The sequence below is a fragment of the Papaver somniferum genome, chromosome 6 (assembly GCF_003573695.1).
Source record: "Papaver somniferum cultivar HN1 chromosome 6, ASM357369v1, whole genome shotgun sequence".
In the NCBI taxonomy this organism is placed as follows: domain Eukaryota; kingdom Viridiplantae; phylum Streptophyta; class Magnoliopsida; order Ranunculales; family Papaveraceae; genus Papaver; species Papaver somniferum.
The window spans coordinates 17,885,176-17,909,602 of record NC_039363.1 but is presented as its reverse complement, the minus strand read 5'-3'; the positions used below and the strand labels follow the sequence as shown (position 1 = coordinate 17,909,602).

Below are 24,427 nucleotides of genomic sequence, written 5' to 3'. Positions count from 1 at the left end.
TAGTCGATGAAAGTCTTTTTCATAGGCCTGTTATTCATGAGGAAACACCATTCTCGTTGTGTGAGAGTGAAGAAGAATTTGTTGTTCGTGAGGAAGCACTGTTCTCATTGTGTGAGAGTGCAGGCGAACTTGTTGCTGTTCGTGAGGAAACACCATTCTCGTTGTGTGAGGGTGAAGATGAAAGAGTTTTTGTGGATTGGGACTTACCACCAGTCTACGATAGTTACCCAGAGATTGAAGACAAAGTTTTGCTTACTTCTGATGGTATTGCGCTAGAAGACATCTACCCATGCGTTGAAGAAGAAGTTATGCTTACATCTGTTGATATTGATTCTTTTATCCAGGATGACACAAGCGTCATAGGTAATTTGGTAAACCTATTTTGTTCTGTTTGTGAGAATCAAACAACATATATAGTAGAAAATTTCAGTTTGAAATCTCAAGCTCTATATACAATACAAACTGTATGTACTATTGGCGATCCTAATTTGAGATCAAACTATCACAAGGGAGAAGTTGGTCACAAGGAAGTTTGTAGAGAAAATTATCGCAGTAAAATTCGTGGGAGAATTTTCTCTAACAAAGGGAGGAGTATGATGATGAAAGAGTTACCGAACATAGTAAGTACTCCAGTACTGAGTTATTATAATTCTATTTATGAAACTCAAGTTAAACGCGTGGCACAACCGATCAGTTCAGACTTGTATAAGAAAAAGTTTTTTCATAAGGAAACTTGTGCAGAAAATTATACAAGTAGAATTCGGGGACGAATTCTATTGAACAGCGAAAGACAAGCTATGGATGAACAGATATCATGGAATCTGGAGAGCATCATGTGCACGACATATCATGATGCTGATATTCAGCTCGAAGAAATGAGTCTAACACCTGAAATTGAAGATGAAATCTTATCGTCTGCGCTGGATCGATTCATGTTATTTATGCTAAATGATGGATGCAATTCATGACACAGAGGTTTGACGTTTCCATTTAGTTTTCAGAAAGTCGTTACCACTGTTGTTAAAGCATCACATTATGTTCTACAAAGAAGTCCAGATGTCATCAGACTTAATGTTCTTAATGGGGAAGCATGTGTTTATTGGAATCTTGGTTGTGCATACCATTATACTGATATACAGAGATTTTTGGGCCAGTTTCTAGATAACATCATAATTCTCAGATGTTTTGTCCCCGGGGAGAACTGTAGACAGCTTTCTGCACCTGTTTTTCAGGCTATGGAAAGTATAGAAAGTGTCACACATAGAATCAACACCTATCTTCATCGTACTAGCAAGGAACTATTGGACAACAAGGTCCACTATCGGGAGAAAGGTCAGAGAGAATCGACATCAAGAGGCATGTATTCACTACATGTCGTCGAGCTAGTACCACTCGGTATGGATCAACAGATTGGTGAAGGAAATGAAGCTTGTGCTGATGACATAAGACTTACCCATCATGAGGTGTTTTCAAGTATCGACAAGAAGAAAACTATGGAGGATGAAGCGTTTTCAATTGTTGGAAGGAATCTGAATTTTGAGGTACTAGAAGCATTGAAGAATGCCCCCCTTTCAGATGAATCTGTTTACTATCAGAATTGCTATAAGATGTTTGCTGGTTGGGATATGATGACAATTCTGTTAGTGGAGCTGTTAGTGGAAAAAGAGACAACTTTAAAATTATTGTTCTTACTGAAATACTTGCTCCTGATCCATCTTGCTCGTTGCGAACAATTTATGCATGCGACTTTCAGCAACAACAGAAGTTAGAGAGTATCTCGACTAATTTGATCTACTGTCAGCAGAAGTTATGGGTAGTAGTTATTTTGATGGTGATTATGCTTACCGTTTGGCTAGAATTTTTGGTTACATCATTAAGGAATTCGTTGGTGGATATCATTCTCAAGGTAATGGATGAAAAGGAACGCTTATTGACTAGCGGAACTTACAAGCTGCATCATTTATCTTTTTTAATGGCAACTGCCAGCAAAAGTAATGAATCATATGCAAAGATAGCTATTGATCATTTAAGGAAAAATAAGCTTCAAGGAGGACGACTTATGGAATTCTTTAGTGGTGTACTTAGTTTTGTTTTCGTTTGTGGGAAAACAAAACAAACTTTAGTTGGTGCCTCAAGCCTTCCAATTACCGAACAACTTATGAGACTATATATGGTGGTTTTCGTCCACAAAAATTTGCTGACTTTGTGCCATTTCATATCAGCAATGAAGGTAAGGCTTATGCTGGTTTAAAAAATGCCAATAGATGGCATATAAGATTACAAGGAAAACCTTGAAGAACTTCGTTGCTTGCTAGACGTGATTCGAAGACTTGCGCGGACCAAAAATTAGCATGTTCTGAATATCAATATGCAATTCTGGAATTGATGATTGCAACCGGAATCGGAAATGAAGGTTCTGATTTCGTATTTGATCGTGGGAAAGCTGCGGGAATATGCCATGATACATCAGATAATATTTCTTGTTCATTGTCGTTTAGGATCTCCAAGGCTATGAGTTTTGTTTTTGATCGAGGAAAGTCGAAGCAAGATTTGGCGGTCTCTCTTTCCCAAAGAGTAGATGGTGACCAGAGATTAGTGAGCTCTGAATTTAAAGACCTAATGATGGAATTAATTCTTGGTACTGGCATACCCAAGTCAGTAATCAGAAATGAGGATTTGGGTTTCATGTTCGACCGTGGGAAAGTAGCAGGAATATCCTATGATACAGAAAAATTTTCTTGTTTAATGCGTTTCGGGATATGTCAGCTATAGGTTCGTGTTCGATCGGAGGGAGGTAGAAAAGACATCAAAGATGTATGCATAAAATCGTAAAGCATCTCATCAGAGCTGAGATTTCTTCAACCTGGGGTGGTTGATGCAGAGGCATAATGTGTCACTTTAGAGTTTCTCTATTTAGGAATATGTTTTCTAGATTATCTCTCAAGAAACGGCGTTTGTGTCCGTTAGTATAGGGTTTTCTCTGTTTAGGTTTCATTTTCCAGTATAAATTGGTTATTAGGTCTTGTTTAGGATGTAGACTTTATTATTGATTCTAAGAAAATAATCGTTAAATTATCAATGAGTAATTTGGCTTCTTGCCATAGACTCAATTTATCAACGTCTTATTGATTTTCTATTGTATTATTCTTCAAGTTTTCTGTCTATTGTTAGTTTATTTCCAATGTTGCTAGCCTAACTTCATCAGTATGGAAGATGTTTATTTGTTTGGTTTTATCATGTATTGCAGAGCTTGTCAGCAACTTTATGTTTTAGCATGTTGTTCTTCGTAAAATCTTAAAGATGGTGGGGTCAATTCTAGGTTGCTTTAGGTGAAGTTCTATGTGTTCCCTTCTTACAACAGGGGGATCTCTTGAACTGTTTTTAGTTCATCTTTGGTGCTCCACGTTAGGTTTGTAGATGAAATGCAATTGGTTTTTGCATGATAGTTTCATATTTGTGTAATTTCTTTGAAATTGTGGCACTGGTCTAATAAGGATAGTTTAATTTGTGCAATAGTGATATGCTCATCCGTTTAACATTTCTCAATTTTCTTTGCATTTACCATCCCTACCTTGCCCTGCTTAACTCCTTGTCATGTCCTCTTTCATTCTCGTTAATGTTTTCTTTGTACCATGTTGTATTTTCTTGACCATGTGTGATTTAATGATTTGGGTCAAAATGATTATGCATGTTTAGCTTTTAAATATAGTCTAAGATTTGTTTATCTTTAGATATAGTTAACCAGATGTAGAAAATTTTCAAGTGTCTTCTTTCTTTATCGGTCTTTCTTTAAAGGCTTTTACTTTTTTTCTCAAAAACTAGGATTTTTTTTATCTTTGGATTTGACCATCTTATGCGGCAAATTTTCATTTTCAGTGCTTTTTCAACCCTTCCTTCGCTTTAGTTCTTTTGATAAAATAAGTCTACGTCCAACCTCCTTAGCGCCTCCGTGTTTGTGCCAAATATGAAGAAATAATACCCTCAGTCCCACACCCGTGCTTCTCTGATCTGTCTAATCCCCAGGTAAGTCCTCTCAAACTACGTTGGTCTTATTAAATCAATCTCATTTAATCTGCAGTTTTTCAACACCGTTTAGTTTGATTGTGTCCTCCTCAACACTGTTGAACAAAAGTTTTCATTACATTATATACGCTACTTATTGTCATCGTCCTGAATCTACGCATCTGTCTGAGTTAAAACTTTTAAAAATCATTAGATGATTTGTTTACAACGCTCTATCTTATAGTCTTCCCAATTCTCTCTAGTGTGATTTATAAAACTCTTTTCCTAACCTTCTCATCTCCTAGTTGTCACTAAGACCCTTTTCTTTTTCTTTTCTTTTTGCAGGCCTTTCATCCATAAAATCCCACTTAAACCTAATTGTCTCAATCCCTCTTAAACTTCCTCTTTTTCCCTTCTACTTCAAAACCAAGTTAAACTAATACTCCTAACCCTCATAATGGAAATTATAGCTCGGAATTGTCAAGGAATAAACCTCCCATCTTCTATTTCACATTTAAAAGGACTAGTTTCTCTACACAAACCTAGCATATTGTTTCTCTCTGAAACTCTAGCTAATGACCAGCACATGAGAAGGTTATCACAAATCCTTCAATTCAATTTCACCATCCCAAAAATTGGAAGGCGAGGTGGACTGTGCTTAATGTGAGAAGAAAACCTAAATATCCAAATATTATTCCACTCTTAAAATACATCCATACAAAAGTTACGCCACCACTTCCAGAACAACCGTGGTTCTGCACGGGTATTTATGGCCCTCCACATCCAGATACAAGAAGAATCTCTGGAAAGAATTTCCAACAATCGTTAACAACATCAATCCATCTATTCCTTGGCTCTTGCTAGGAGACTTCAACGACGTCCTAAATCAATCAGAAAAAAAAATGAGGAAGGCAAGTAACATATGCTCAATCTCAACCTCTCCTCACTCTGATGGACCAGATGGGTTTTATATATTTGAGATTCTGAGGAGACCCATACACCTGAACAAACAACCAAATGGGGCAAGATAACATTGTAGAAAGATTAGATAGAGCTATGGAAAACCAACAGTGGCGAATGGCAAATCCACACACAGCAGTTACTCATCTTCCAAGAATAGCATCTGATCACGCCCCAGTACTACTACAGAAGAAAACAATGGATTGGCAGGGAACCAAAAACTACAGATTTGAACACCTTTATCTCTCTCATCCCCAACTCAGGCAAGTGGTTGAATCGGCTTGGGAGCAACAACAAGATAATGAACCTACCCTCGACCTCCAACTAAAACTCATAACAACTGGACGAACTCTCTTAGAATGGAACAAAGAAACTTTTGGCCACCTGCCAACTATGATCAAGAAATCGACCGCCAAGATAAAGCACGCTCAACATCAATGTGCAACCCAATCAGGCTCCGATCAGGAATATTGCCTGCTTCAAGAAAAACAGCTAAGAACATAGCATCTAGAACTATTACAATGTCATGCGACATACTGGCAACAAAGATCTAGAATTCAATGGCTACAATCAGGCGATCTCAACACAACCCTTTTCCATACTAAAGCAACCATTCACAGAGCCTGTAACAATATACAACAACTATAAGACCCACAAAACAACTAGATTAACAAAAAATAAGACGTTGTTCAACTAATTCTGGATCACTATTCTCAACAATATACAACTCCACCTTCAGAGAAAAATGAAGAGCTTTTTACAAATATTAGGCCAAGATTGACTCACGGACAATCTGACCTACTTACGAAGGAAGTAACTACATCGGAAATCAAACAAGCCCTTTTCTTCATTAATTCCGAAAGTGCCACGGGTCCAGATGGCTATACAAGTAAGTTTTTTAATGTCTTCTGGGAAACAACTCATCCCCAATTGATAGCAATGGTTAGAAGTTTATTGATTAATCTAAATATGCATCCTCTCATGAACCACACAAACATAACACTAATACCTAAAGTCGACCACCCTTCAAAACCTTCACAATTCAGACCAATAGCACCCTGTAATGTCACATATAAAATCATCTCAAAAATCTTAGTCAACCGAATCAGAGCTATTCTCCCTTTTTTAATAAGCCCTTACCAAAGTGATTTTGTTCCCCAAAGATCAATACATGACAATATAACAATTGCTGGAGAACTGTTCCATCATATCAGAACCTCAAACCTAACCAAAGATCCAAAAATAGCTCTCAAACTAGATATCCAGAAAGCCTATGACAGCTTAGACGGGGGATTCATCAAAACCTCATTTACAAAACTTGGATTCCCATCAGCCTTCATAGACTACATTATGCTATGCGTCACAACAATTACTTACTCAATCAACATAAATGGTACACCCCATGGCTACATCAACCCAAGTAGAGATATCAGACAAGGATACCCGTTATCTTCATATATTTTCATCATATGTGCTGAAATCCTATCTACAAACGTAGGAAACCTTTAAAACCAAAAATTAGTTCGAGGACTTAACATATCAAAAAAGCACCACCTATTATTCATCTAATGTACGCGGATGATCTTCTGATCACCTATAAAGCATCGGAACAGAGTAACCAGCACCTTAAATCCCTTCTCCACTCCTATACCACCTCTGCAGGACAGATAATTAATACTACAAAATCAATAATCATCCATCACCCTAAGTTAGACCCAATCAGTATAAAAGATCTTCAGAAATTCTTCAATATGCCAGCTACACCAAAACCTCCAACCTATCTAGGTATCCAGTTCAAACAAGGAAGGGCATCCAGTCAAACTTTCACTTCCCTCCTACAAAGATTAGCCAGAAAAGCTAAAGGATGGATGACAAAATGCCTAACTCCAGCAGGAAGACTCATTCTCATCAAAACCTCTCTAACTCCCACCTCAAATCACATTATGCAAACACAAAGCCTACCCAAAAATATTCACAAACAAATAGATCGTATCACCAGGGTTTTTCTCTGGCGACATGACTCAACAATTAAAAAACTTCACCCTATAGAATGGGATAAAGTAACAAAACCATTATTCGAAAGAGGATTAGAAATAAGGAGAAGCAGTGATCATAATAAAGCACTTCTCATGAAGAGAATCTGGAATTTGCATGAACAACCTAACTCAATCTGCGGAAGTCTCTTCAGTGCAAAATATCTTAACCAACAACCAATTCTACAAGGTATCGATTCCATTCCCTCCTCTTCTAGTCCTCAATGGAGACAGCGTGCATCAATCGTCCCTACTATGCAGCAGTTAATATTCCATCGTATTGGAAATGGGTTATCAACTCCGATAGAAGCTAATTGGATTCCAAACTCACCCACTCTAGACCCGACGCAATGCTACCCAATCCAAATGGTAGCAGATATCATTGACCTAATATCTCATTCCTGGAATCATGGAAAATTAAACACCCTTCCCAATCCTATAATTCAAAAAAATCATCAACACCCACCTTCCCCAAAATAGTCTCCTGGATAAAATTATCTGGCCACACTCAAAATATGGTAACTACACTACCTCATCGGGATACAAATGTCTAACTCATGGTCAACCAACTCACACCCCTCTACAACCTACCAAATTCCTATGAATTTTACCATGTCCACCAAAAATTCGGCTTTTCTTGTGGAAAGCCATCAATGAAGGATTACCAACCTTCTCTCTCCTACATCGAATCCTTTTGACCAACTCAAACATATGCCCAAGATGTACTGCTGATCCAGAATTAGCAAGTCATCTTTTAATTCATTGTCCAACGGCAACTGCTTCATGGAACACGTTATTCAATCAACTTGCAAATTTATCAAACTCCAATCCCACCCCGACCTTCACTTTAACTCTTCAAACAACCATATCCCATATCCTTCAACAACCAGCGTCAACATTTGTAATCTCCTTCTTCTGCTTTCTATTCTGGACCTTATGGCTAGCTAGGAATGAACTAATATACCAACAAAAGCAAACAACTTCAGAAGAAATCCTATCCTGGGTACAAAAACTACAACAAGAATACTCAAGGTCACTAAACTCCTCACTACCAATCATACCAGGAGATGCACCGATATATAACCATCCAACAAGAGATAGAAGGATAACACCAATATCGGTAGGTTGGTCCATCCCGAATATCAACTGGATTAAGATTAACACAGATGGAGCAGCCAGAGGTCACCCAGAATTGCGGGGCATGGTTCATCTGTAGAGACTCTGAGGCACGAACTTTGATAGCTCTAGCTCAACCACTGGGAATTACGACAACATTAACTGCAGTATCTTGGGCTATGTTATTGGCCTCAAGATTAGCAACAGAAAGACAATGGCCAAGAGTTCTCTTTGAAACCGATTCCGAGAACCTTCCGCGGTTCATCACCTCCTCTACTCCCCCACCTTGGCACATAGAAGGAATGACTGAAGAAATAAAAAGTAGACTTCGACAGATCCCGCAAGCTGCTATTCAACACAATTACAAGGAAGGAAATCAAGCAGCCGACGGAATGGCCAATCATGCAGCAGATGATAGCCAAACAGAAAATTCATCAACCAAAATATGGGACCTAACAATCCCATCTTTTATTAATCACATTTTATTTCAGGACTATGTGAATACCACATACCCGCGATAAATTGTAATCTAATTTCCATTGATAATATGCATGCTTTAAAAAAAAAAACCAGCTACATGACTTTACTCACGCATGCCTCTCTTGGTCTTTATCAAATGAAAAAAAAAGGTCCACTAAAGTCACTAGACTTTAGCATCAGCATGTTATTAACACTATTTAGGAAAACAAAGAACATGATGGGTACTGGTGATTTTTAATTGCTTTAATTATTTGTTTTTTCTGCTTGTGATGCGAAAGAGGAAGCAACTAAGTAAGTGCCTACAAAATCCAGAAAAAAACACGCTTCCGACGCTGTCACGCATTATTGTCCCAACGAATAAAAACAGGAGTCACCAAATTGTCAGAAATACCCTTACAAATGCCAATCACGTCAGGTTTTATTAATTATTATACGAAAATATTAAAATATTAATTGGTTTTCTTTGGAAAAATCAAAAAATCCCTATAAATCTTCAGCTTAAAGAGAAGTTGGGGAAGTTTCCGCGAAGCTCACTATGATGGGAGGAAAACCCACCGAACGCTCCTATAACATGGACTCATTCCTCTGCAGAATTTGCATTATCTCTTCGTCTTCTTTTTCCTCCTCACCTTCCTCATTCATAATTTTCAACGCCGTTTTCAGTTGTCCTGTAATTTCATTTCAAGATGAAACTGACAAAATATCATCCAAGAAACCTATTCAGATCTAAAAAGAGTAAATCATCATCAGTATCAAGAACGGATGATCCAAGATTTGGTTCAGGTTCATCACTAGCTTCATCGTCATCATCGACGAATCTAAAAGAAGGTTCATCTTCCGGTACTCCAACAAGCGTTCTTCCGGCAAACAGTCCATTTCTCATTCAATCAAAATCAGGTGTGGAAGAAGAAATATGGTCAGTAGAAACTCATTTTGAATTAGTTGAAGCATTTAAGTTAATTGATAAAGATGGTGATGGAAAAATCACCAGATCTGAACTTGAATCTGTTTTACAAAGAATCGGCGGTGAACCGCCGAGTAGAGATGAGGTAATGATTATGTTTAGTGAGATTGATTCTGATGGTGATGGTTTTATTACTCTAGAGGAATTTAGTGCTATTAGTTCAGCTTTTGAACCACCTGCTAGTGGTTCATCTGAACTGCGTGATGTGTTTGATTACTTTGATACTGATAAGAATGGTAAAATCTCGGCTGAAGAATTGTTAGGTGTTTTCATGGCGATTGGTGGTGATGAACAACGATTTACGTTAGATGAATGCAAATCTATGATTAGTGGTGTTGATTCTGATGGTGATGGTTTTGTTTGTTTTAAAGATTTCTCAAAAATGATGGAAAGACAAATATGAAAACCATCATTTTGATTGAGAATTTGAGAACGTTTTTATTTATACAATCGGTTTTTTAGAGGAAGATCTTTGTCTTCTGTTATTAGATTTAGATGATAATGATGATGATCTGGTTCATATTAATCATATAAATGAATGAATCGGCTAATATTAATGAATCATATCAAATTTTTATTTCTTTATTTTTCAGAGTCTCTTGAAGATGTTAATGTGAATAATTTTTTTTCTTCTTTTTCCCTTGTTGTTTTAGACTTTATGGTGGGTGTGTAATCGATTTACTTCGGAAATGAAATTTAAGTAACGGTTTCTTATCTAATTCTACCTTCTTTTGATTATCTCAAAATTTACTGAAATCTTAGAATCATTTTGTTAAGTTGATATGGTGGTGGTTTTTTGGGGGAATTTCTAGCAAGTTGCTGTGAGGAGAATGCAAATTGTTGAGTAGACCTTGATATAGAATGATTTATGGATCTTCATGGAATCTTACGTGTGGTAATTTGGGTGGGAGTGTTGATGATCATGCTCAGTGCTTGAGGAAATGCCTCACCAAAATCTTACTTTTTGCCCAACTGTAGACTATACTGCTGAAAACACAGCTGCTATCGTAAGCAAACCACAAAACTGTCTTGGAGGCTGCCCTTTTGTGGAGAAAAATCTAGTTAACCAAGACAGCAAGTGGTGCAAGCCTCTTCAGCACAATAAACATAGGAATGTTGATTGCCGACCCTTTTTAAGCTAGAACAGTGACACAAGGAACAATTGTCCTGTGGTTTAGTTCTTTAGCTTTTGTATTAGCAAGATACAACCCCTTTTAAGTTTTAACTCTTGCTGCTCGAATTTCTCTGTTGCAACTACAAGATTTTCTTTAAAAAAGACCTCCAAAGTACTTTCCTCCTTATTATGAAAGAGTATTTTAATTGGTTGAGTGTTTCTTTTTTGTTTTTGTTGGTTGTTGTAAAAATGAATTTTCTGATATGGAAGATAATGCTTTGGAAACTGCAAGTGATAAATTGTTAAGATTCAGGTTCATCGGAATCTTGGATTTTTTTCTCTCTAAATTCAAGTGAGGAGAGCAACAATCTTTCTAGTTTTCGAGGAAGATATACTACCATATCTAGATTTTTACATAAACAAAAAAAGTAGTCCAAGGTCCCTTTAACCCCAGAAGTGACGGAAAAGCCACAGCCGTGGAAAACTTAAGCCCCATATACTATTCGATCCTATGTCTCTAATTGTTAAATTGTGTGCAACAGTTTTGTTGATCAGTGAATTATCTTTTCATGGTGCGAAACTTGTAACTTATAGATAATGATACAAAGATTTTGGATGATCCGAAACCTAGTACATAAAACTTATTTTAAGTGGCAACAACAAGTATCATTTTATTCATTCTCAATTTGCAAGCAAAACCCTGGGCTGCATTAATCGGACGGAGCTGGAGCCGGGGGCGGCTGCTAAATGAACAGAAGCAAGTAACAATACCGCCATCATCGTCGCCCTTGCAGTGTTCATAAATCTTGCCATATTGATTTACTTGATTTTGAAATTGAATACCGGACTAATGTTCTGGTTTATTCTTGTGAGACATACTTATATACCGGTGAACTGAATTTGTCCAATTAACGTTTCAATTTTTTCCGGTAATATTCATTAATCCCATTGCGTAGTTACATTATGTAGTAACCTCTTCCTGTTACATTTATGAGCACATAATCTTTGCATCTCGTTTTGTCTGCCAAAAAATTCAAAAGATAATTAAAAAAATTTGGTAAGATCCGCCGAAGCGGGTAGCCTTAACCAGATGTGCGGTAACAGGTAAGCTCAAAAGCTGTTCCCGCCCCCGTCAGGGGAGATGCCAACCGTCTCTCCTTTCAACGAACTCGCCAGTACAAGCTCAACAAGAGAATTATATAGCATATGACTCGTTTGGTTTTAATAATGTGGGACTAAATATAACTGACCCTTTCCTTTGGCTTGACATTATCTTGCTTCGTCTCTGCCTGTTTTGGGACTAATTATTATTTTGTTTGATGCAACTGAAGGTGGATTTCCATTTCATATATTTAAATTTCCAGAAAACTCTTTTAACTTAATATGTGCTCATCAGTTGTTTTTTTATCCCCAATTTGGTGTTACACCCATGGACTAAGTTTTACATTAATCATTTTGAGTTAAAACCGAAAATTCTAAACGTACCGAGAATTTGGACAATATTAAAACCGTGAAGACACATGGCGGGTCCCATAAACTGGATCCCTGCAAATCTGCTGACGGCGGGGCTACCCTTATGAGTCTGTGCGGTTTTAAAATCGTTTAATTCGTCGGGTTGTTTAGAAGTACTGAGTTAAAACAGGGTGCATATTTTTTCACCCTATTTGGCCAACGTTATGTGCTCCCACGCATCTTCTCTATGTGATCCATGTCAATAGTGTGCTCTAACACGCATTCTTGGTGTAACTTTTTTCCTGAACATTTGAGCTAGAAGCTGGATATACGTTGTTTGCCATGCATCCACAATGCCCGGTACAACCTCCTTTTTTTTTTCCTTTTTTTTTTTTCATGGCATTTTTAGGGGCGACCCCAAAAAAATTAGGGACGACACATAAGATAAAAAATGGTCACCCAAACATAAATTGTAGCTATCCCTTATCTCCTTTTTTTAATGACCAAACTATCCTTCACAATCGGTAGATAACTTTACAATCGGGAAGTTAATCCACAATCGGGAGTCAATTTAGTTTATGTAACTTCCACATATAAAGTAGTATATCCCCAAAACAAAATTCTCTATCTTTTGAATTTTGATTATCCTATAATCGGTAGTAAATAACTTTATGTTGACCCCTGATTAAAGCAGACCTTTGGAAATAATGCTCATAATCGGTAGTGAATTTAGGTTATTTAACTCCCGAATATAGAGTATCCCCAAAATGAGATTTTGCAAAAATTCTCTATTTTTTGAATTTTGGTTGAGCCTATAATTAGTAGGAAATGAAGTTATGCTGACTTCTGATTATACACTAGACCTCTTTGCTGAAATCCTATCATAATCGGTAGTCAAGATAGTTCATATAACTACCGAATAGAGAGTATGAGATTTTGCAAAAGTCCTTCATTTTTTGAATTTTGGTTGAGCCTATAATCGGTAGTAAATGAAGTTATCCTGACTTCCGATTATACAGTGGCTCTCTTTGCTGAAATCCTACCATAATCGGTAGTCAAGATAGTTCATATAACTACCGAATATAGAATAGCCCTAAAATGAGATTTTGCAAGAATCCTCTATTTTTTTTTAATTTGGTTGAGTCTATAATCGGTAATCAAAACAGTTCATATAACTATCGAATATAGAGTTGTCCCAAAAATGAGCTATTGCAATCGGTAGATAAAAAAAAAAACTAATCTACCGATTATGAAAAGACATATAAGTATTTTCAACCTATTTTTGTCTTCGCCTCTAATTCTTTCAGGGTTGTCTCTAGAAATACCAGGTTTTTTTTACCATGAGAAGAAACACAAAGCATCTTCAATGCAAAAACTTTTGGAGAGCATGCGAGTGCCATTGGTATTCATCACACTGCAACATCAGGCTCAGGTAGCAGTCGTATTCATCTTTAATGCGGCGATGCATCATTAGTGAGGTTGGTGGTGGTGGGTGCGGGATTAAGATTGTTGATGGTCGATATAGGTCCTTCCCCCACCTACCAGGATGATATTCTCCTCCAACCAATTAGTCAATTTCTCCTCAACCAACATTTGTTTTTTTTCTTTCTTTTGGAAGTTGTGGTGGGGGGCAATGACCCCTCCTTGGGGGTATGTTACCCATTTTGTTCCTTAAAAATGGACTGATACAATGACTCACTATCTTACTAGGATCATTGCTTACTGACTCTTTCTAGAAGCAACGCGTTCAACATCTTACACCAAACTGTTAGAATACACAGTCTTTTGCCGGTGTAGTTAGAATGACACATTTTAAGATAGATTCTGTTATCAGTCATTCATCACAGAACATTTCTTGTTTTGCTCCTCTGCTAGCTGTAATAATTCTTATAAAACCCTCCTAAAGTCTACCTTCATAATTGTAAGCAATTCGAATTAAAACTTTTTCTAGAGATCGAGAGAAAAAAAGTATGTCCGTTTTTCTTCTTCTTCGGATCCGGCACTAGAATTTTGTTCTTCATAAAATGCCCAGAAAGGAAAGATATTAATAGAATGGTTTATCTTGATAATTGGTACGAGCGGAGTCAGAAAAGGAATTACGAGATCTGTGATCCCCGTGTCATTAGAGTTCCATGAAGATCCGTGAAGAAGGCCATACTGAATGAAAAAAGCTTATTGCGACAACACCGGGCCACCAACGTTGGCGCCATACTGATTTACTTGACTTAGAACCACTGCTTGATCTCCAATGTATATATATATATATATAGTGTGTGTGCACTACTTGGTGAATTTGATATATAATCCTAGTCCAACTAACGATTTGATTTTTGGGTTTGTTCATTTTTCTTTCTTTAATCACATTGTAGTTACTTGTGAAGTAACCTTCAAATGAATCTGTATTATTTTTTTTTTTTTTTTTTTTGAAGCAGAATCTGTATTATATTTTGGGCGCATAAGCTTATTTTAGTTTCTTCAACCGACTACTCTTAATTTGTACTACTGGTACGACAAGTATGAATATGGTGGTATTTCATTTAATTCAAGCAAACATTTTACAATTTGCTCATCACTTGATTTGTATACCCATTTCATTTGCCATTGGTGTTAAAATTCCATCCATGCATGGACTAATTTTTTCTTAAATAACTTTCTACTGTTTAGCACCCTATTTGGATAACATTAATTATGTGCTCCCGCACTTCTTCCTTTCGTATTCCATGTCAATCTGACAGTAATGTGCTCCAAGATCTTACATGCATTGTTGGTGTAAAATTTTCTTGGATATCTCGAACTAGAAGGGCGGTATGTTGTTAGTCAAGCATCCACAAATCTCCTTGGCGCATTTTTTTGTGATGCTATTAAGGAACAGTATTACCGTTTCCTAGACCTTGCCTGGAAACGGGGGATTGCAAAGTGACTCAAGTCACTCAACTTAGCACCACGCAGGGAAGGGTGTTAAAACAGTTGCACACTTCATGAGCACTCTGAATTACGTAGTGCACCACGCAGCGGTAAACTTCTTTTTCCTATGAGATGTTATCGGTCGAAAATGACGAAGATTATATATATATATATATATGCCATTATTACCTGAATGGTGGTGGGTCTTGATAAGTACCGATGACCTAAGGAAAGAGAACAAAATTTTGAGTTAATAACAATGGTGAAGTACTCGATAAGGTTTTAAGATTCTTTAAGATATGTTCATACTAAAAACTGATTGCATATCATTTTCAACAAAAGAAAATGCAGCTAGCTCCTGACAAAACACAGGACAATCAAAATGCTCATGGTACTCTTAATCACAATGCAATAACATAAAGACTTCAACGGTGGAGCTAAGTTTTTAAAGTTGGTGGCGGGTTACTAATGACCAAAGAGGGAAAAAGTCTTTGCTATATTCTTTTTATGTGCCTCCTAAATGAATTCAATAAACTTCTACTCCACCCAGCCGAACTTTACCACTAATACTGCGATCGAGGACACAAGTATATACGGTTGACATTTCTCCTCCACTGACACAAAAAGAGTTTGTTTCTTTTATCCTTGGTAGTTGGGGCGGGGCAATGATGCATTGTGGATGTCCCATATCGATATTGAAACAACATTTATAGTCCATCCTAGAATTACTTTGAATATGCCAAGTATACTCTTGGTGCTAGTATAAATTAAAAGACATAAGGCTAAAGGAGAAAGTTTTTGTTTTGGATCATCTAATTCTAGAGTATCAACTAGATGCCCCATTTTATAGTTTTCAATTTAATTGGGTAGAAATTGTAAGTTATTTGAAAAGAATCTCCATTATTAAGTTCTTCCTTTATTCAAACGGTAGAAGAAACTAAATTGGTTGATTGTTTATCCTTTTCAAGTTATTTTCATTGTAAGCTATTGGTTCTCATCATTTGGTATTAAGAGCTTTGGTTTGATTCTCAAGGGGGAAAAGTGTGATTGGTGAAGATATTTGTTTTTGAGGTGAACAGTACTAATCTCTTTCTCAAGTATTTTGGGTTGATTTTTATGTTCTTTGATAGTATTTTCAAATTGGGTTTTTCAATCTCATATTGATTTCACCATGGTTTACAAAAGAGAAGTTAATTTGGGTAGGGTTCATTCAAAGGATGTGTTAATGAATATTGTACATGAAGTGTTTGATGATATGTATCTAAGAATGAGAGAAATTTTTGAAGAATATTATTGGCTCCATAACCAACAAAGGATTCTACCTAATGATTGTGATCATGTAAGTGAAATAGATGTATCAATTTTGGTTGGTGGATGTGAGGATAAAAAAAGTGCCCACAAGGTGTTTGATAAAATGTCTCCACCAAAATTTGATAGTTATTTGAGTCATGAGGAAAATGAAATAGTGGGTGTTCTTCCAATCTATCAAGATGGCATGAATGTGGATCAAATATTTGATTATTTTACTATCATGGACCAAGTGCTATCACCTAAGAATCAAGAGAAAGACGAATATAATCCTTTGTGTTCAATTTTTGATGAGGTAGTTAATGGTAGTGAAGTAAAAGATTTTGGTGTATGAAGGTATGATATTGAATTGGAAAATGCTATGTTAGAAGCATTTCAAGAACAATTTCAAGTATGTGAACCGACTATCGGAAGCAAGCATACACTCAAGCTACAACAAAATGGGGAGGCAATATATATGAATCCAATTTGGGCTTTCATTGAAGATAAGTTTCATGGTTGTAGTCTTCGTGCAAGGTTGAGAGAGATGCTTGGTGTTTCTTTACTACTTTGGGATGCTCTTAACTATGACCACAAGATGCTACATTTGGTGAGTAACTACAATGGAAGGTGTAAAGGTAGAATTGTCTTCAAACAAGGAAGAAGTTCAAGCACTAATGGAGAATATGCTTTGGAAAATTCGTGGACGAATTTGTTCAAACAAGGGGAGGATGATGTATTTACAAACGAAGAAATACTTGGTGTGTCATTACTACTTGGAGATGCTTTCAACCATGACCACAAAGTGCCACATTTGGTAAGTAATTATAATGGAAAGTGTAGAGGTAGAATTGTCTTCAAACAAGGAAGAAGTCACTAACGGAGAATACGCTATGAAGAATTCGAGGACGAATTTGTTCAAAGAAGGGGAGGATGATTATTTTGGATGTCTCATATCGATATTGAAGCACCATTTATAGTCCATCCTAGAATTACTTTGAATATGCCAAGTATACCCTTGGTGCTAGTATAAATTAGAAGACATAAGGCTAAAGGAGAAAGTTTTTGTTTTAGAATATTGTGTGAAGAATGAGAGGTTCTCTTCTTTCAAACCTAATTGCTATCTCTAGGGGGAATTAGATCATCTAATTCTAGAGTATCAACTAGATGCCTCTCATAATCTTATAGTTTCCAATTTAATTGGGTAGAAATTGTAAGTTATTTGAGAAGAATCTCCATTATTAGGTTCTTCCTTTATTCAAAGGGTAGAAGAAACTAAATTGGTTGATTGTTTACCCTTTTCAAGTTATCAATTTCAAGTTATTTTCATTGTAAGCTATTGATTCTCATCAGGCAATGACCCATATCTTCCTTTTTGCTCATCTGCTAGCTGGGCAAGTTTTTGTCTATAAAAGAAGAGTTACCTGTCTCTTTTGAATTCAATATAACACACAACAATATTACAATTCTCACACAAACCCTCCTTAACTCTACCTCCTTCATCAACATCATCAAAAGAATATTACCTTCATTTTCCTCATCATCTCCTTCTTCCGATGTCCAATACTACACAATTTTGTTCTTCAGAAAATGACAATAAAGAAAAGGAAGAAACAAAAAGATGGTCGATCTTGATAATTTGGTATGAGGGGACTTGGAAAATTGGAGCTAGCAGGTAATTAGCTACATATGTGAAAAAGCTGATCACACATGCATGATATGCCTAAAGAGACTTTTAATTAGTAATTCTTAGTTCACTGACCATCCTTAAAGGATTAATATGCATATGAAAGTACCGGTTGCAAATATGTAAAATTTCACCAGCCAAAGTTTGTATTATATTCCTCTACTATATCGTGACCTCAAAATAACCCCTCTAAACTGCTGGACTTTCCCATGGTGTTTTATGTACAAGATTAGCATAGCAATAATCAATATTACCGGATGTTTGTGACTCTAAGACTCTTCAGTGGGTTTAACTCTGATTGATGATGCAGGTAACTAAAATGAAGCTAGAGGGGAGTCTTCTGGCCGGAACTCTAGAGAACTGCTAGAGCAAAATGGAGCTGAAGCAGCATTTCAATGGGCAGTCGAGCGGTGTGGGTAACACGTTGAATTCCAGAGTGATTCTGAAGCTATCTATTTTGATATGCCTTCCAAAGAAAAGGAAGAAAGATTCCAAAATAGTTCTTATTTTGAAACCTTCCCTACAAGAATTATTAATTTCAAGGCCATGTCTTTTAATCTAGCTAGCAGATTTGACGATTTTCTTGCGGCAAGTATTGTGTAATCTAAATATCATCAACTCTAGATGGTCGGATAACAACTTAACCTATCTGAGTCAATAATTTTTGTCCGATCCCGAATACAATTGGGTTCTGTACTACCCTAGCTATGGAACTATAACAATAAAAATGAAAAATGATTATATTATTATTCACTCAGGTTTTACTCATTAATCCCATTGTAGTTACATTATGTAGTAACCTTCAAAATTTAAGTTTTTAAGTTTCTTAATGGATGAATACAGTTACATTTTAAATCAACCTGTTACATTTTCGATCCTTACATTTTTAAGGGTAGCCTTGACCAGATGTGTGGTAAGGTAACAGGTAAGCTCGAAAGCTGATCCCTTCCCCGTCCCTGTCAGTGGAGATGCCAACCGTCTCTCCTTTTAACAAACACGCCGTGGCAAGCTGAACAAGAGCCTTATAAAGCATATCACTCGTTCCGTTTTGTGGGACTAAATATAACTGACCCTATGCCCTTGGGCTTGACAATCTTTCTTCTCATTTCTGTGGCTGTTTTGGGACTAACTATAAAAAAATATTTGATTCAAGTGGAGGTGGACTTTCATATATCAAATTTCTCAGCGAACACTTTTAACTTGACACTATCAAATTTCATCACAATTCAACCTCAAACTCAGTAGTAGTAGTATTCATCTTTAATGCGCGATGCATCATTAGTGAGGTTGGTGGTGGAGGGCGCGGGATTAAGATTTTTGTAGTTGCAGGAAATCCCACAATAACACCCCTATAAGAATCTAGACAATAATCTAAGAAATCATGGTGAAAATCACATAATCATTCATTAAGATCTCAATATTGGATACAAGATAATAAGAAAACCCTAACTTGCTCTCCAAATAAACTTTCTCTCTCCTAAATTTCTTGTCTAATCACTCAAAAGATCTATCTCTTTTACATGATTGATCTACCCTTTATATATGGTATTACATAGTGGTGACAAAAAAAAAGAGCAAAAACCTAGGGTTTGGTCGGACTAGCTCCGATTTTTTCTCTCTTCTTTTTTCTTTGCGTTCTTTGTGCTAAGATTTGGCGTCAATGGCGTTGAATCAATCAGTTCCGCCTGATCTGGGCAATCATCCAAATCAGCAACGCCATGATCGTGTTCAAATAGGAATCGATCAGGTTCAAGGCCAAGATTAACTTATGTTCCAAAAAAAGGTAACCCTAATCATGGTGCGGAAAATTCCATAGATGAAATAGTTCGTATGTAAATATAGTTAAGAAGAAATCACTTGTTATGTCCAATATTGATGCAGACTCTTTGTCACATCCTCCGGTTCGTGCCTCTACAGGGGAGATTGTGATCACAATTCCTAAAGATGTCATTCGACGTTCCAAAGAAATATGGAAATTCAGTATTGTGGGTCGTTTTGATTTTAAAACCCTAGGTGCTAAATTTGAAGTTGTTAAGCGTATTCTATGCGATCAATGGAAACTAACAGGCCAAGTCCAGTTTATTCCGTGGGTGAAAGGTTATTTTGTCATTAAGATTAAAAATGAAGTTGATCATAAAAGAGTTAGCTATGAAGGTTCGTGGAAAGTTAAGGAACAACAATTAAAGATGCTGCCATGGACACATATGTTTAACCCTGAATCGGAAAAAAACTCAAGGGCAACAGTTTGGGTGCGTTTTCCATATCTTCACTTTGAATCTTGGGAGGAGGAAATTTTATTTTGAATAGCTCGTGGCCTTGGAAAGCCTGTAGTTGTTGATCCGAGAACCTTAAGAGTAGAATATGGCTATTTTGCTGTGATACTTGTGGATATAGATTTTTCAAAACCTTTGCCTAAGCTTGTCATTGATGATGAAGATTTACAGAAGGTTTTCGTCTTGATTATGATTTTTTGAATAAGCCAGAATTTTTTGATTATTGTAAATCAGTTGGACACACTTTCTCCCAATGCAGATCGACTAGGTATAAAGATTTGGAGAAGTTGCATGATGCTGAGGAGGATTCATTGAACGTGCGGCCCTTAAGGCTGAAATGGATGAACTGAAGGATTATTAGAAGAAGGAAAAATATGTTAAGCCAAAGGATCAGCCACCACCACCGGAAAACACTGGAGGAGGAAGAGAACAACCATTGGATCCCAAGGATGATGGGTTATGTATTGGAGGAGTTAGACATACTGAGAATCATACTCTGATTCCCAGTCCAACTTCGAGTATTGCTGGAGATGGCAATATTGCAGACATTCCACATGCCTTGCCTGAATCCGCTAGCACTAATCTAACGGCTGGTTCAGTGCCTTTGCGTGAACTTGCTGATGATGCTGCTACAATCTCTTTGGAACTTGAAAAGGAAGAACAAGAACTTTACAAAGTTTATGATGAACAAAAAAAGATAGCCGATGACATGGCTAAGGCTGCAGATCTTGCTAAAATAGAACAAGATTATCTCTTGGCTGAATTGCAAAATACTGGACAATTGCTTATGGCAAAGAAACGACAAGAGGAAGAGAAGCGTGCTCAAGAAGAAGATGGTATTTTGGACTTAGAGAAACAACAACAAGAAGTTGCTCAACAAGATGTTTCACAAACGCAACAAGTTCAATATTCACACTTAGTTACAGATATAACAGGTGAGCTGCAAACTAATTTTGTTTTGGAGAAAATTGATGATGGTTTTAGTTATCCAACTAGAACGACTAGAAGATCCTCTCCAGTTCGAACTGACGAAGTTCTTGAAACTTCTAATATGTTTGAAACTGGTATTGAAGATAGTGAAGACGAAGAAGAAAGCATTGAAGCTGATGCATTGCCTATTAAGGAAAAGTCGCCAGATTCCTTGCAATCTGCTAGTACTAGTAACGTAGAGACTGAAGCTGAAAAATTGGAAAGGAGTGCCGCTAAAGATGAGGAAGATAAACTTAAAAAAGAGTTAGCTGAGAAGAAGAAGTTGGATAATTTGGATAAGAAGGGCGCTGTTAAAACCGCGCCAAAAAAGAAAATCAAACCTGGTGCCAAGCCGGTTGAGGATGATGGCCAAGTTGTTAGAAGAGGTAGAAGTCAGACACACAAAGAGGATGATAAGGGTTCGGCAAGCCCTTCAAGGAGCGTGGTTAAATAATGCGTGTCTTTTATTGGAAAGCTCAAGGCTTGGCTAAGGATGGTGCAAGAGCCAAGTTGAATGAGCTTTATTTCTTGCACAAACCTGACATAATTTGCGTTGCAGAGCCGCATGTTTGTTGTACTGCACGTTTTGTTAGGTCGTTTAAATTGGTTGATTTTTGTGAAGATGTTATTACAAATGAGGTTGATGGAGAAAAAGGTAATATTTGGATTTTATGGAGGAATACTCTGTTGAGACCTGATATTTTATCTACTTCAAAGCAAGCAATTATTGTGAATTTTGCGGGGAATTTCATTACGGCTGTTCATGCTTCTTATAATCCGGTGGCAAGAAAGATACTTTGGCGTCAATTGGGTTTAGGTTTTATATCTATTCCTTGGTTGGTGTTGGGAGATTTTAATTGCGTTTTACTCTTGGAGGAAAAGAAGGGTGGAAGGCCGATCAAAGAGGTTTATATGAATGAGTTTCGTAGCTGGATTTCTAACAATGGTTTGATTGAGGCTGATGCTATTGGTAAAAAATATACTTGGTCTAATTGTAGAAGTGGAGCTCAAAGAATTGTCTCTAAAAATGATAGAGCGGTTGTTAATGATGCTTGGTGCTATAAGTATGCGAACTGGAGATGCAAGGCCTTGACTAGGGTTTGTTCAGATCATTTCCCCTTTTTTGGGTTTGCTTTTGAGAATCCAAGTCCGGATAGAGTTCCTTTTCGAATTCAGAAGATGTGGCTTTCCCACCCAGGTTTTATGCAGTTGGTTGAGGAGAACTGGAATTTGGATCTTAATAGTGCTCCCACTTTTGTTTTTACTTCTAAGTTGAAGAGATTAAAGGAGGTGTTGAAGATTTGGAATAGAAATATTTTTGGAGATGTGCAATTTCGTTTGAAGCAGGCTGAATTGAAACTTGAAACTGAGAATGATCTTCTTGATTATGATCCGGCTGATGAGTTTGAATTCCTAAAGGTTGCAGATGCCAAAAAGGTTGTTGATGATGTGAGAACGGAGTTGGCAATTATTCATAAGATGAAGTCGAGAGTAACTTGGTTGGAGGATGGTGACTAAGATACTCGTTTCTTTCATAATAGCATCTGCATGAGGAGAAGTCAAAATACCATCTCAGAGCTTAAGGTTTCTAAGATACTACTTTGTTTTTGCAGGATGAGATAAAGGATTTCATTGTTAATCATTATCAGGCCAAGTTCAATGGTGGTGACGTTCATATTGATCCAGTTTTATTTGATATTGATCATGAGAGCATTTCAGTTGCTGAGGGTGCTTATATGGATGCTATTCCATCTTTGCAGGAAGTTAGAATGGCGGTTTTTTTACTTGGGAGCTGATTCTGCGCCTGCCCCAGATGGCTTCACAGACTCTTTCTATAGATAGTGTTGGGACATTATTTCTAGAGATCTTTTTAATGCCATTGTAAACTGTTGGTCTATGCATAAAATTCCCAATGGCATTAACTCTAGTTTTATTATTCTTATTCCAAAAAATAACAAATCTGATGCTATTAAAGATTATAGGCCAATTGGCTTGAGTAATGTTTTCTTCAAGATCATTACTAAGATTATGGCTACCAGGCTTGGTATTGTACTAAATAAGCCGATCTCTGAAGAGCAAGTGGCGTTTATGAAGGGTAGAAACATACATGAGAATATAGCTTTGGCGTCTGAATTGATCAATGAGATCAATACCGAAAGGAAGCATGGGAATGTTGGCCTCAAACTGGATATTGCTCAAGCTTTTGATACGGTAAGTTGGAATTTCATAGCTGAAGTTTTTCGTCAATATGGATTTTCTGATTCTTGGTGCATGTGGGTTCTTAATATCCTTAGCTCAGCTCGGATTTCTGTCATGATTAATGGCCGCCCTGAAGGTTATTTCAGTATTACTAGAGGTCTGCGTCAAGGTGATCCTCTCTCACCTTTGATCTTTGTTCTTATAGAAGATGTTTTAAGTCGCAATCTTTCCAAGTTGTTTGCAAATAATAGTATGTATGTTATGGTTAGTAAAAAAGCTGTGGCGCCTACACACTTGCTTTTTGCGGATGATATCTTTATATTCTGCAGAGGTACTCTTCATAGTTTGCAAAATTTGAAGAATATGCTTGTTTCGTATGAACATGCGTCTGGCCAGTGCGTAAACTATGCAAAGAGCAAGTTTTATTTTGGAGGTGATATAATTTCACGTGCTATTGCTATTTCTAACTATTTGGGTATGGTGAGAGCTATGTTTCCGGATAAATACTTATGTATTTAATTGAATCCTGGTATTGTTCGGCATATTCATGTTCGCCAAGTTATTGAGAAGATTATGGACAAGCTGGCTGGATGGAAAGGTAAACTTTTATCATTTCAGGCGAGGCTTGTACTAATTAAGTCGGTGATTTCTAGCTGTGTTATTCATTCTATGGCTGTTTACAAATGGCCATGCACGGTTATTAAGAAAGTTGAAAGGGCCATTAGAAATTTTCTTTGTTCCGGTGATGCTGAGAAACGTAAATATTTTACGGTTCTATATGATGATCTATGTCTCTCAAAGCGTGAAGGTGGGCTTGGCATTAATAAGTTAAATGATGTTAATAGGGCTATGCTAATGAAGCTTTGGATTTCTATTCGGGATTCAAACAAGATTTGATCCAGATTTTTGAGGGACAAATACTTTAAGTTCAATGGCAATCTGATAAATTATAAGTTGGGTTCTTCGGTTTTTCCTGGAATTCGCTTG

General features: G+C 36.9%; 2 protein-coding genes, 1 non-coding gene and 1 pseudogene across 3 annotated transcripts; 2 read left to right on the top strand and 2 right to left on the bottom strand.

Annotated features, from left to right (window-relative positions):
• The first annotated feature begins 8,161 nt into the window (after positions 1-8,161).
• LOC113290577 lies at positions 8,162-8,632 on the top strand. The gene has a single exon (XM_026540166.1). It carries the CDS (start codon positions 8,162-8,164, stop codon positions 8,630-8,632), a length of 471 nt encoding a protein of 156 aa, XP_026395951.1.
• Positions 8,633-9,100: 468 nt separating this feature from the next.
• On the top strand, positions 9,101-10,274 carry LOC113287085 (probable calcium-binding protein CML36). The gene has a single exon (XM_026535749.1). It carries the CDS (start codon positions 9,278-9,280, stop codon positions 9,956-9,958), a length of 681 nt encoding a protein of 226 aa, XP_026391534.1. The 5' UTR covers positions 9,101-9,277; the 3' UTR covers positions 9,959-10,274.
• Positions 10,275-11,715: 1,441 nt separating this feature from the next.
• Positions 11,716-11,840, bottom strand: LOC113292264. The gene has a single exon (XR_003331750.1). It is a non-coding gene; the product is annotated as a U6atac minor spliceosomal RNA (small nuclear RNA).
• Positions 11,841-18,850: 7,010 nt separating this feature from the next.
• On the bottom strand, positions 18,851-18,997 carry LOC113292265 (annotated as a pseudogene).
• Between the last annotated feature and the right edge of the window lie 5,430 nt (positions 18,998-24,427).

Coding starts and splice junctions, on each gene's coding strand:
- LOC113290577 (XM_026540166.1), top strand. CDS start 8,162: ATGGAGCAGCCAGAGGTCACCCAGAATTGCGGGGCATGGTTCATCTGT.
- LOC113287085 (XM_026535749.1), top strand. CDS start 9,278: ATGAAACTGACAAAATATCATCCAAGAAACCTATTCAGATCTAAAAAG.